A 13017-nucleotide genomic window follows, 5' to 3' on the forward strand; every position below is an offset into this window, starting at 1 on the left:
GAACTAAATAATGCCTGACGATATGGGGGAATATGAAATGTAGTACATATACTGTACCTAGCACATGTACCAATTTAAATACCAATTGTATTTCACGTGTTTATATTCATAATGTAACATCTGTATGTTCTCTGTATGTTCTCTTTTGGCTTCAGCTAAAACAGAAGGACCGTGGCATGTCGCTTAAGTCAGTGGCACATGGTGCTATGCTATCTTGGCGTGAGCTGTGGTGTGAGCCTGCTGTGTCAGGTTGGCAGCGCCTGTCTAAGGGTCTCCGGTGTATCAAGGACAGCAGAAGATAACTGCACTGCACCTGAGGACTTTGTGCCCGGTCAAAAAGGTGAGACGCTGTCTTGCAGTACATGGTATTCCCACGCAAGTTAAAAGACTTCTCGACCTGTTCTACCCTCATCCCTGTCATGTGAACAGTTGCGTTTGTGTATACCTTAACAGACAAATATCAGACAAAACAACCCTAAGAAGGCTTGTGTTCATGGTGGCGGTGTCAAACAGTCGTGGTATGTACATCTCCAGGAGGAACAAGAAATTATCAAACCAGACAAAAACAATCAGAACAGAGTGAAGTGTTTATAGAATACATACTTGTGATTCTTTGTTGCCTTTTCAAAAAAAAAGGAAAAAAAAAAACATTCCGTGGTTACCCATGTCGTCTACCCCGCCAACCTACCCCATGTCTTCTCCCGTGTTTGCCAAGATAGCATCTACACACGGGAGGTTGGACTGTACAACAGAGAAACATTCCCACCCCCACCCCCCGCCACACACAGTCTCTTCGTTCTCCATGAAGATGTACATGTGTGTGTTTTGTCATTTTCTAACATTCAGTGTGGGACTGGATTCTAACTATCTTGTGAATATTTTTTTTCATATATTATTTAGCAGTTGCCAATTACCAAACCATTTTTTTTTTTTTTTTCAAACAAAGGGCTATCATAGAACGTGAGAGGGAAAGAGGCTGTTAAGAAGAAAAGAAAAAGAGGAAGGAGGCAAGAAAGAAAGAGAGAAAGAAAGAAGTAATTGAAAGAAAGAAAGAAAGAAAGAAGTAAAAAGTGGGAGAAGAGCATTGCTGAGGTCTTATTCTCTCTGTTTTTTCCAGGTCCAGTGCATCTCGTCAAGGCCCTGAGGCGTCGGACAGAACACGTGGAGGAGGAGGAGGCCGATGGAGGGGTGGGTTGCAGAATGAAAAAAGGATTAGAAAAGAAAAATGGAGGGGGCCAAGGGATAGAAAGCATGAAACAGAAAGAGAAGAAAACAGATGATAGAAGATGAGCCGGAATATAGAAGATAAGTGACTTACATGACTAGTTAGCAGTGATCCCTGGCAATACCTGGAGTAGCGCATGCTACCTCATGCTATTCCAATGCTACTGGTTCATACTGAACACGAATTGTCAGTAAACGCCATTAACATCAGATATCAGCTGCTTTTCACAGAATGGATACAAAAAAAGTCACAGCAAAGTTTATAAAAAAATACATATAAACTACACAATTTAATTGTTATGTGTTGCATTCTGATTTCCCTTGCAGCAAGCATGCATAACATTAAAAAGAAAATTTCAAAAGTATTACACACATACAGAAACAATAGCAACTTACAACAGCTTCTCTAATACTCACCGATCCCATGGCCAACTCCACACACAGACACACACACACACGCACACACACACACACACACATGCACACACACACACACACACACATGCGCACACACACACACACACACACACACACACACACACACACACACACACACACACACACACACACACACACACACACACATGCACATGGTACGCACACACACACACACACACACACACACACACACACACATGCACATGGTGCACACACGCACACACACACACACACACACAGATTTCACAGACTAAAACTATTACACAGATACTGGCATTCATACTGGTGTCTAATGCACAAAGTGTTTGCCATTACCTGCAGCTTTTTATTTGGCCATGGCTTTGATGGCCACTGCACACTCCTCATTCATGGCAGACAGGACTGTGATCTAAAAGACACACAAACACGCATCTTCACATCTCTGCACTTCCAGAAGGTTACTTGGATTCAGTGGATTCTCTAAAACATGCTACTTCAAACCTTTTTTGACATCAAGTGGGTAAACACAAACATTCAGTGGCATTTAAAAAATAAAATCTTTCAAAGAAGATTTGTTGCAACTTGCTATTACAACCATATAGGTCACTCTAGCTCAAACTATAGGCTATATTAGGAATATGGCAAGCTTTGTTCATTAGTTTCTGTTTGTTTAAGTTTTCTGGGTTGTGTTCACAACACAATCTATAGTATATTTAGCAATGTCAAGGCTCTCCAGAAGTATACAGAAGTATACAGTTTACTATATAAGTATATAGTAAACAGCTTTAAAGACAGTGTTGTGTATATGTTGTGGGTAGGTGTATAATCCTTTTTGTTGTTTTCTGATTAAATAGGTACCCCCTAGCACTAAATGTTTATTGTTGACAAGGACAATTCCTATATTGTGTTTAACTGTTGTAAGATGTTAAGAAATGTGCACATGTTTTAGTCTGAATTGATAGCAACTTAATTCTTTTGTGGTTATGTTGTCTGCACTGTCCACTTTTGATTGCACTGTGTTGATGAGGGAGGGGAACTAGAGGGATTGGGTATGGTATGGTATAGGGTGTGTATGGTATGGTGGGTGTCATATTATATGTTATATGTTATATGTGATGTGTGATATGTTATATGTTATATGTATGAGATGTATGTTACATCAAATGCTGCCATCTTTTATGGATGAAATGACGTGTGAAGAAGAATATCCTTTATAAGACAATAAAGACTCTATCTATCTATCTTAATACCACAAAACAAAACAAAAAAATACATGCATTTATAAAGACTAACCAGGATCTCCTCTCCAGCATCAAACTTGTTATCAATCTCCTTTCCCAGGTCTCCCTCGGGCATCTTCAGGTCTTCCCGCACATCTCCGCTGTCCTGGAGCAGAGACAGGTACCCATCCTGGATGCCAATCAACTGGCACGGGCATTCAAGAGGCACAAGAGACGGGGGAGAGGAGAAAACAGGTACCCAAGTGAGTGATCTATCTCAGTTTCTCTCCGTTTTGTTTCTCTTGTTTGATAGAAAGGATTAAGGACCTCATTTCAAACTATTTCAGTTACAATTTTTTTCAGAAATTAAATATACATGCACTTGGAAGACATAGAAATGTGCTGATCAGGGGATACTGGCCATGAAGAATCTAGTGGTCTCTGAAGTGTAAAATGGTATCACTGTGATGCTGCAAACCTGGTAGTCCATTCGCTTGATGTTTGGGACGTCCATGTTGTGTGTGGAGGGACAGATATCTTCATACTTCTTCCCACTGAAGATGTCGATACCCACCATGTGGACCTGTGCACATGAATCAACAACAATCACGTGACCCACTCACGCCAGGAGGTCAGGCCCAGTGGATGTTTCTGCCCATATCAGCCTTTCTTCTCATTGTTTCCACCCTTTGTGTTGCATTGTATTTGACATGAATGTGGTTCCGCGAGACCCATTCACATGCATGGCTCACTGTGTGCGTTCCAGGCACTTCTGCCATTCTTATCCAGCCGCACCGACACCAAATAAACAACCGTTACGCAATCACACTGTGGTGGGGAGTACCTTGGCGTGGCCGTGTTTGCCTGTCTTGGAGGTGGACATCTCCACGATTTTGCAGGGTCGCCCCTTCAGCACCACAAAGCCATTTTTGCGCAGGGCCGAACATTGCATGGGGAAGGTGGCAGAGGCCCCGGCATCGCCTGTTGTAAAATCCAAATCAGCATCTGCCATGTTGATTCTGTAACATGGGGGACGAGAAGGGGCAAAGTGTTATCAAATCTCTTACAAGCAGCATAGGCAGTAAATACAAGCAAACGTGTCACTGGAACTTTAATTATTTCAGTGGTAATGCTAAGGACATTCTGTATCGATCAAGCAGTAGCCTAGGTGATGTTATGTGCTGTTTTACATTATTCTTTACAGAGACAGCTCCATGGGACTTCATTCATTCTAAGCAGTCTACTGCTCTCCTGACGTTCACTGACTAGTGCTAAATAAGGCAACAGATATATGGCCCCCGTTACCGGGACTAGACACGTTGCCAACGTCAAATATATGTAATACACCTTACAACGGAACTTGGGATGAAGCAACAACGATACAGAATAGCCTACAGATATCAATGGTATTCGAAATAATAACATTTGGTCTCCATGGGTTTAAAGGTCCGTAAACGTGTATAGTGGCCAAACGTCGAGTCATGCTGCTGGCTCCACACAGGCATGGGGAACCATGACTTGAGTTTAAAATAGATCGGAACAAATAAACTGATCGCCCAATGACTTAAGAAATAAAACAAGTCTTGCACGTATTTCACAGAACAAACGATCATAGCAAATGAAGAACAGCAAAAGCCAGAGATCAAGAGTATGCGTTCTGATAACTAGTAAAAATCACATCAAGAGCGACAGACGCCGATTCACACCAAGAGCGGCTAATCCGCCGTACTTGACACGCAAACACACGCCGCCATTGGAACAGGCGTGCAAATAAACACGAACACCAGCCGTTAGAGCACAGTTGCGAATTATCGCGGTTTACAGTTATCAGCTCATGACTGTTGTTTAATAGGCGGCCACAACGTTTCATTTCTGCACAGGTCCGCTCGGCCACACCAAGCCCCCGGTTAGCACATACGGCCTGCTGCGTGCATACAGGCCGCCTGTGACGGCAGCACTGATAACATGCGCACTCCACAAGCTCCGAGGCCCACTGACATGGGAGCTACCATTACTATGCAGGTGCGACAGATGTAGTTTTGTCAATGTGAAAGCATGGCGCGTAAACGTCAGATGGCGTTAATTAAGTTTAGAAATGTAGTCAACGGTGTCTATTAATTTGACAATTCAGAGGTGAAGTCGTTCACGGTGTCGCCCTTAGTGTGCTACTCCGGTGCGCAAGGCAGCCCACTGCGTGCCTAGACTCTGGTGCCTTGAGTTACATCTTAAGTTCATTTATTTTTAAATAAATCATGGTGGATCTTCTTACAACGTAAACTGCCTTTTTTTATAAAGGACTTTCTGATAAGATACGATATAAGATAATCGTAAATAAATGGCCTGAGAATCTAGTTCCCTGACCACGCCGAAAAAAGAAGTCAGAGGCTATGGCATGGTCAGACTAGAACCCAAATTTGCATCCTTCTTAAATGTTTTATTTAGACAGACTAAGTTTTGCAATTGTGCGTTCAGGGTGACAGCATAAAATGACAGATTAGTGCAAGCATGGGGCAGAGGGGGCTATCCTTACGCGTGATCACGCCCGGTATTTCAGAGGTCTCATGAGTCACTTACCCTGTCCACGATCTTTCCTTCTGTAGACTCTAAAAGGGCTACCTGACAACTGTCAACTGGCCCCTCCGATTTCTTCTTTATGTGTGCGTCTCTCTCCCTCAGTCCACTTGGTGTCTGTCTGCTGTCTGCTGCCGCGGTGCCTCTGTCGTGGCCGTTCTCTAAATTCAGCTCGCTCTACGCTTCTTTCATTCCACTCGGTACATTTACCCCGTCGTTCCCCCCCTTTGAATGCACCTTCGAGCCACTGACGAGGATACACGCGCAGGGACAGCCACTACAGCCTAAAGTGCAAAGCCTAAACTCGCAACAATCTCGCTCACGCTCTCTCACTTTACTTACTCACTCACTCACTCACACCCGCACCCAGTCATCCAAATGCCCATGACATGAGCCTCGACCGTTTTCTCCTCACTGCGCAAGCGCATTCACTCTCAACTATTCAATGGAGACTGCTGGCGCGCGTAGGGCGCAGCTCCGACAGTCGGGAGCGCGCCAAGCTTCAGTGCCTCATGTCAGACAGAATGATTTCATAACAATTGTGCTATGTTTGAAAGCGATTGCTGGTCGAGGCGTAAGACTGATACGAATGTAGAGGGGCTATTTGGTTTAGGTTTTTCAGACCAATCTCATTTCAAGCCATAGGTCTACATGATTGCTCGACTGAGGACCCACTCAGTCAATCAGGCATACTCCCGTCTTTTTACGCACGTGGTTGAGCCGAATTCTCAAAATCTCCGCGTAAATTACGCAAGGATAGTAGGTCGGAATTTTAACTGTGAGATTGAATGGAAAGAAAGAATTGTCCTGCGGCATGTTGCCTTTTTATCAAACCGTTTTTAAATAGATTTATATATATGAAATGATGTAAATACATACATTTTGTTAATTATTCTTTATTCTAGGTTACATTATGGACATGGGCATGGCGTGGCCTGGTGGTTGGCCCCGAAGAACTGGTTTGTGGGACGGCTCTGTTAAATTTAGACGCATGAAACTCGAATCCGGTGACCTATGAGTGGAGGGCTAGGGCGAGGCTGGGAGGCATAACGGGGGCCCGAGACTGAGGGGATGGCCTTCTTCACCCCACTGGGCAGGGTCCAGGACATGGTGAGGTTGTTGGTACTGACTGATTTGGCCACGGGCCAGCGGTGTGCGTCTAATTTATCACTGGTGGCTGCACGAGCCGAAATATCAGCAGCTGGGTGACAGGTGCGGTCATGCGGCATGAGACAAACACGTAGGAACCCCAAGACTCGTTAAAGATGTTGGGCTTTTGTCGTTTTTGTTGTTGCTATTTAAATTAAAAGGTCAAATTCAATGATGGGATAGGCCTATATGGCTTCTAATGAACATTAAAAGCTTCCAGAGGAACATTCAGTCATTGCCTTCTATACAACTGTGCTTTAACATTAGCGTTCACTATTCTGACCCCATACACTTTTTTTCAGATAGCCTACACTTAGTTCCTCCTTACATAGGCTAAACAAAACTTCATTCTAAGGCTACAAAGTCTTTTTCAATAATAAAAAGATAATGGCACGGACCGAGCCGTAGATAATGCAGCCAATCAACATGGTGCTTCTGCAGCACTGAAGGCAGTGGTTTAATTTGATTGGCTGCGGAGCTCAAATATCAACAAACTATCTAGAAAGTGAAGCTGTGTCGCAGACAGTAGACCACCTTATGGCACCGAGGTGATCGCTGTTCGCCGTCCGCACCACCGCTTCCACTAATTTTTCGCGCGAGACTCGCGTGCACCTGTTGAACCAATGGGGCTATCGGATTGGTCACTCGGAAGCCAATGAGAACGAGGCTGGCGCAGTCATTCCCGTGAGGGAATTGAGATAAAAAGTTTGAGGTGGCGGCCGGCCAGGGTGAAGTTGGAAGTGTGGTAGGCAGGGGGAGGCATCTTGAAAAAGTCAAACCCTTGAGAGAAAATGACCGACGCAGAAGCGCAAGGCGCCGTGCCGTCGGCACCGGCACCGGTACCGGTGGAGGTGGAGGTGGAGGTGGAGGAAGAGCCACAACCTGAGAGGAAAGTGATAGGTAGGGGGACACAAACTTTAGCTGTGATTGGTATGAACGCTATTGAAAAGTGTGAAAGATTACGTCGATAATGTAGGCATTCATGTAGCCTATGTTCTGAGGGATGACTTGGATGAAATTGGAACCTGGACAGCGCATGAGCCTAGAGTATGACTCAGTAAATATTTAGAATAAATGGTGTTATGATTCATTAAAGCATAAGGCCTATTCCTCAATTCGTGGCTTTAAAAACAAAAAATCCATAGGAGTTAGCTCTGACATTTTAGTGAGTAAATAGCCTACTTTCTGTTTAATGAACCACCGTCATTTCACGTGTTCCATGTTCGTTTTGAAGTGCAACAGCAGAGCACAGGCCTAATAAGAAAAATCCTTCGATTTCATTCCCATTTGGCTAATCATAGAGCTACTCAGATTTCATCAAACGTGTTTTTTAAGCAGGACCGGTAGTTCCACATGTTTATTTGTATGGGGCATTACTTAGTATTTATGTCCACATCTGACTGATGTTCGGGAAATGTTAAATGTGACACCTGACCGTGAGCCACATTTATTTGGTTGCCTGACTGAAATTTACTCGTTTAGTGGTATTGCAGGTAATCGTGTAGCCTACTAAAAGCAATAGGTCCACATGTCTAGCATGCCCTACATATGGCAGCAGTTTCCTGTTTGCTTATCATGTGTTCGAAGTAGGAGGGCTTTGGAGAGCCCTACAGGTGAAGGTTATTTAATCAGGACGTAGCGCAATAATCAAAGTCCTTTAACTTAATCGAAATGTGACTTAGTTTGTCATTTGGCTTGATGCAAAATATACATTCTCACACGACCTGGTCCAGAAATCCTTTTGCATTTTTTTTTTTGTGTGTGTCTGCGTTTGGGTTTTTCTTTTTTTTTTTTTAGGCGTAAATAATCTTTATCCTTCTTGCTATGTTTGTGGTCCACTATTGCGGCAAATGGAGAAATTGCCGTTTTCCTACTAGCACTAACTACAGTTCAGGAATTTTAATCCAACAACGCTGGTGTACAATGTGTCCTACTTGACCTAGGTTAGAGGTGCAGTCTCAAAGTTTATGGTTAATTATTTACGTACGGGCCTGTCGTTGTTCAAATAACTCCGTGTCGTTGCAATGCATTCAATAAAAGTCGCATTGATAAGCTACAGGCCGTTGCTCATTTGATGAACCTTATACGAGCTTTACTTTTCTTTCAGCCACTCTAGTGCAAGGCACAGTTAAGTGGTTCAACGTACGCAATGGCTATGGCTTCATCAACAGGTAAGTGAAGGCTTCAAGTGCGAGGGTTGTCAATATTGCTCTTCTACGGTCTGTTCTGCCAATACCTCCAACACTGCTTTATGTTAGAGCCTCTGTGCATTTAATGTTAACAGAACAGGTTGGAGAAAAGTGACAGTTGTGCAACACATTTGTAGCCCTTCCTGAAATCATCTAATGGCTGAATGTAATTTTTTGTTCAGCTGCTTGATCAGGCATATTCTCAGATACTTGTATGTCCCTTTGCTTTTTCCTATCAAAACCAGTCACACATGGCTTTGAATGTCCTCCTTTTTCAGAAATGACACCAAAGAAGATGTATTTGTCCATCAGGTAAAAATAACAGAATTAGGCTTGTTTTTGATCATTTTGTCAGTGGTCATGGCATGAATCGTTAGAATGTGATTAAATGTGAACCTTTTCAGACGGCCATCAAGAAAAACAACCCTAGGAAATTCCTTCGCAGTGTGGGAGACGGCGAGATTGTGGAGTTTGATGTTGTTGAGGCAGCCAAGGTAGCGTCCTCCCATGTATGTGGTCTATTCAGGCCCATCTGGCTAGCTAGCACAAACCTTCAAGAGTTCCCTCTTCAGCTATGACATCTGTGCTCGTGTCGTTTAACCCAGGGCTCCGAGGCAGCTAACGTGACTGGCCCTGGGGGTGTACCGGTCAAAGGCAGTCGCTACGCCCCGAACAAACGCCGTTTCCGTCGGCGCTTCTACCCCCGCGGAACGCGCCCTGGCGGAGACAAGTCCGGAGAGAGCTCCGCCGGGCCCACGTCCGAGGGTGAGGGGACCGCTGAGAACGGGGCACCTCAGGGCGTCCCTCGGCGCAGACGCCCTCGCAGACGTACGGACAGCCAGACGGCAGAAGTGAGGAACACTTTTTTTTTTTTTTTTTTTTTTTAGGAAGAATTTAACTGTAAAAATATTTTCCTGTATGAATTTTTATCTTATTTTTTATTTATTTTGCAACCTAAAATAGACGCTGAAAACAGAGCCATTCTGAAACTGTGTATTGAAATGATGCTGTTGTGGTGTGAACCGCTCGTCCTGTTCTGAAGTGGTGATTTCTCTGGCAGGGGGATGGAGTGGAGCAGAAGAACGGGGCAGTGGAGGGTGGAGAGCAGAGGCCGCGACCTCGACGGTTCAGGCCACCATACCGCAGGTTCGTACACACAAGGTCCTGATTCAGTGTTCAGACAAGAGAGAATACCAAGGATGCAGATAAAAGATCGGCCTGATCGGTGATGATATTGATCACGACCGAGTATTTTTTCTAAACCTGGCATGTACTCCAGAGTAACAATTAATGGGTATAGATCGGAGTTAGGTCCACCATGCAACACATTCTTGAACCCATGTTCATTTGTGCTATTTGTCTGGCAGAGGGTTTTCGGTAAACTTTTTGTAAGTGTGTGGTTTTTTTATTTTTTTTTATCGTAAACGTGGCTCAGACTTTTTCATCCATCTCTCTCTCAATTACTCTCTCTGCTGTACCATTTTGATTTGTCAACCCTGTGTTGTACCCACTTATCTGCTTTGCCTTTCACCATCCCATGTGATGCCATCGTGCTTCTTCACCTCTCCTCTCCAGACCATTCCGCCCTCGCCCACCCCAAGGTGAGCAGCCGGCCCAGGCCCCAGCAGATGGCCAAACGGAGGCCCCGAAGGAGACCCCAAAAGAGCCTCAAGCCAATGGGGAGCAAGGACAAGGCCAGAGACCCCGCAAACAGTTCAGCCGCCGCCGACAAAGGAATTCCGAATCCACCACTTCCAAAGTAGGCTCTGAGCATTTGCTATGGTTCAATATTATTCTTTTTTTCTGAATGCGAGATAGAAAGCACTATGGATACTAGTCTCCTCTGCTGAAATTTGGTCCAGCTGTGTTCATAGTGTGTGTGCTTTGTTGGTATGGATACAGTATCATTGAGAATTTTCCTCCGACATCTGAACTAGCTGTTGTAATCCAAATTTCTCTTGTTAAGGAAAATGGTATTGTGCTTTTTTGACTTTGCCAAAATTGCGATATTCACTTAAAAACTCATTGTAAACATAAAGGTAAACTCCACTGGATCATTACGGTAAAGGGTGAACCTGATTACTGCTTTGCCTCCATGCAGGATGACTCCATGCAGGATGATAAGCCCAAGGAAGAGCCAGGGTCGCCTGTTCCAGCATCCAAGGTCCCTGAGGGCAGGTCCTCCCCCAAAGCCTCGTCAAAGACCTCCCCCAAATCATCCCCCAAATCAGGAGAGGTGAGGTGGCATCTCTTTTACTTGACCTTCATGAGATCAGTGAAGCCCAATTATAATCCATTACACTTTTGATCACATTTTCATAGTTTATGAAGTGAGTCTATACATTTAATTGTTGTGGCAATAATTTGTTTTCAGTCGTAATCAGGAAGGTATGTCTGTTCCTTTGGCACACAATGTAAAATGACGTTTCCAACTAAATTATATTTTATTTGGTCTTGGATTGGGATGTAATTGTTCTAGTTTAGGATGCAAACCCAGTCTCCCCTGCACTTGTTGTTTCCTACAGAATTCAAAGCACCATCCTGTCTGTGCCTGTCCAGTATTACTGAACTATTGGGACTAGTTTTAGATGTAAAGGACTTGACACCACATAACCTAGTAGCCCACTGACACTGTGCAGTAATGGTCACTCATGAGCGTTGCTTCTCCGCAGACACCTGCCACCACAGCTGCTGCTGCCCCCTCGGAGTGACGCTTTTGAGCGGACCGCATCACATGACCCCGGAAAGAGGTGGGGGCCTGGTGTTCAAACGGCGTAACTATTTGAGGGGCTGAAGGGTGGAGCACTGTTTTTGCACCCTTTCTGTTCTTTAGCAGCTGCAAGCGCCCTTGCACCAAAATAAGGAGTTACACTGAAGGCTGTTTTGTGAGTGGTTTGCCCACTTGTGGGAGTAGAGTATCGTCCGGCACACGTGAGCGTTGAATGATTTGTGCCTCAGCAATTTCCAGCGGTTCCAAAAATTCGAATGAGTGGTGCAAATGAGGTTCAATTTGACGAAAATCGCAGCGTCCGTTTTAAGACTCACCTGTGATTGCAGGTGTGTAATTTGCTTGCCAAATTGAATGTCCAAACGCAGTGAGGTCCCCTGATTTTTGGAATTTGGCTCTTGTTGTGGCAGGTTGGAGATTTCATTTAATTACTTTTAGCCTATTGGTGTCCTGCTCGTATTGGGCTCTAATGTCAAAACCTTCCCCTCTCTCCTCCCCCAACATTTCCTCTTTTGTGTGTTTGTTTGTCTGTCTGTGTACATCTCTGTTTACCTCTTGTCTCTTAGGTTCCATGGTGCGTGAAATGAGAGTTGAACCTCACCTTTCCTGTCATAACCCCCCCCTACACACCTACCCACACACGCCTTACACCTACACCTACATCTGTCACTGCACACGCAATGCTCCCCTCCTGCGCACACATTAACATCTCTCCATACCTTGTGTTGAACCCTCCCCACCTTAATCATCGTCCCCCCCCCCCCACCCTCATCATCGCTCCCTTTCCTGGAGCCGTGGAAAGGAGATAACTCAGAGATGTTGTTTGGAGTGTAAAAAGTGTGATTTAGAAAGCAAAAAGAAAAGGAGGAAATTTAAAATAAAAATAGAAACTGCACCAAGTTGAGCCCTGCTCGGATGCCCCCGTGAATTATAACGCCCCCACGCATTTAACCAACTCGTTTAAGCTAATCAGTTGGGGGCATGCAGGCTTTTGAGAAGAGAACCAGCCCTGTTTTTGCTGTTTAAGTTCATCAACAAGGGGGTGGAAAAGTGACATGAGTGTGTTTCGGGTGCTGGTTTGCTCACTGAGTTGGCCATCACCTTTCCCCCCCCGTTAGGAAAAGCTAATGTATTCTGCCCCCTGTCCCTTTGTTCTAATCATACCCTAGCTGGTTGATTGTTTTATGTTTTTTCTTTCTTTCCTTATTTTCGGTCCTCCGATATCTTATTTTTCTAAGCCCTTTTCTTTGGAGGGGATTATGTGCAATTGTCAGTTTACTAAAATGTCTAGTAAATAATAAATACTTGTGCAAAACCAATAACCCTGAGGATGCTGTCTTATTTGTAAGGATATTATTGTTTTATATTATGGAGGACCAGAGATGTTTAATGAGAACAGTTGGTAGAGCCAATGTGTTATTTGTGTCCGTTATCTGATGGGTTACTGACTGATTTATTGTAAAGTAGTAGTACTGTAAAACCAGCCATTTAAGCAATTTCCATTTTGTACAATGACCCC

The 13017-nt window shown here is 44.3% G+C and overlaps 2 protein-coding genes across 4 annotated transcripts; one reads left to right on the top strand and one right to left on the bottom strand.

Annotated features, from left to right (window-relative positions):
- Positions 1-569: 569 nt before the first annotated feature.
- Positions 570-5826, bottom strand: LOC134059441 (eukaryotic translation initiation factor 5A-1). The gene is made up of 6 exons (XM_062515839.1): positions 5436-5826; positions 3706-3880; positions 3340-3444; positions 2935-3066; positions 1978-2050; positions 570-1140 (listed from the first exon to the last, which is right to left on the bottom strand). Exons 2-5 carry the CDS (start codon positions 3871-3873, stop codon positions 1988-1990), a joined length of 468 nt encoding a protein of 155 aa, XP_062371823.1. The 5' UTR covers positions 3874-3880; positions 5436-5826; the 3' UTR covers positions 570-1140; positions 1978-1987.
- Positions 5827-7282: 1456 nt separating this feature from the next.
- Positions 7283-12820, top strand: LOC134059445 (Y-box-binding protein 2-A-like). 3 transcript variants are annotated; one of them, XM_062515844.1, is made up of 10 exons: positions 7283-7481; positions 8689-8752; positions 9049-9082; positions 9175-9279; positions 9376-9621; positions 9831-9916; positions 10346-10529; positions 10872-11006; positions 11443-11520; positions 12065-12820. In XM_062515844.1, exons 1-9 carry the CDS (start codon positions 7373-7375, stop codon positions 11479-11481), a joined length of 1002 nt encoding a protein of 333 aa, XP_062371828.1. In that variant the 5' UTR covers positions 7283-7372; the 3' UTR covers positions 11482-11520; positions 12065-12820. The 3 variants fall into 3 exon arrangements, with proteins under 3 accessions (XP_062371828.1, XP_062371827.1, XP_062371829.1); XM_062515843.1 differs by having other exon boundaries at positions 11443-12820; XM_062515845.1 differs by having other exon boundaries at positions 7287-7481; positions 9175-9264; positions 11443-12820.
- The last annotated feature ends 197 nt before the right edge of the window (positions 12821-13017 follow it).

The sequence above is a fragment of the Sardina pilchardus genome, chromosome 16, assembly GCF_963854185.1.
Source record: "Sardina pilchardus chromosome 16, fSarPil1.1, whole genome shotgun sequence".
Classification (NCBI taxonomy): Eukaryota; Metazoa; Chordata; class Actinopteri; order Clupeiformes; family Clupeidae; genus Sardina; species Sardina pilchardus.

Excerpts from the sequence above, each read along its gene's own strand:
- LOC134059445 (XM_062515843.1), top strand. The coding sequence starts at position 7,373 with ATGACCGACGCAGAAGCGCAAGGCGCCGTGCCGTCGGCACCGGCACCG. Across the intron at positions 9,280-9,375 it reads CCAAGGTAGCGTCCTCCCAT|GGCTCCGAGGCAGCTAACGT; the intron begins GTATGTGGTCTA and ends CGTTTAACCCAG. Across the intron at positions 10,530-10,871 it reads CCGAATCCACCACTTCCAAA|GATGACTCCATGCAGGATGA; the intron begins GTAGGCTCTGAG and ends GCCTCCATGCAG.
- LOC134059441 (XM_062515839.1), bottom strand. The coding sequence starts at position 3,873 with ATGGCAGATGCTGATTTGGATTTTACAACAGGCGATGCCGGGGCCTCT. Across the intron at positions 3,067-3,339 it reads TCAAGCGAATGGACTACCAG|TTGATTGGCATCCAGGATGG; the intron begins GTTTGCAGCATC and ends TGCCCGTGCCAG. Across the intron at positions 2,051-2,934 it reads ATGCTGGAGAGGAGATCCTG|ATCACAGTCCTGTCTGCCAT; the intron begins GTTAGTCTTTAT and ends TGTGTCTTTTAG.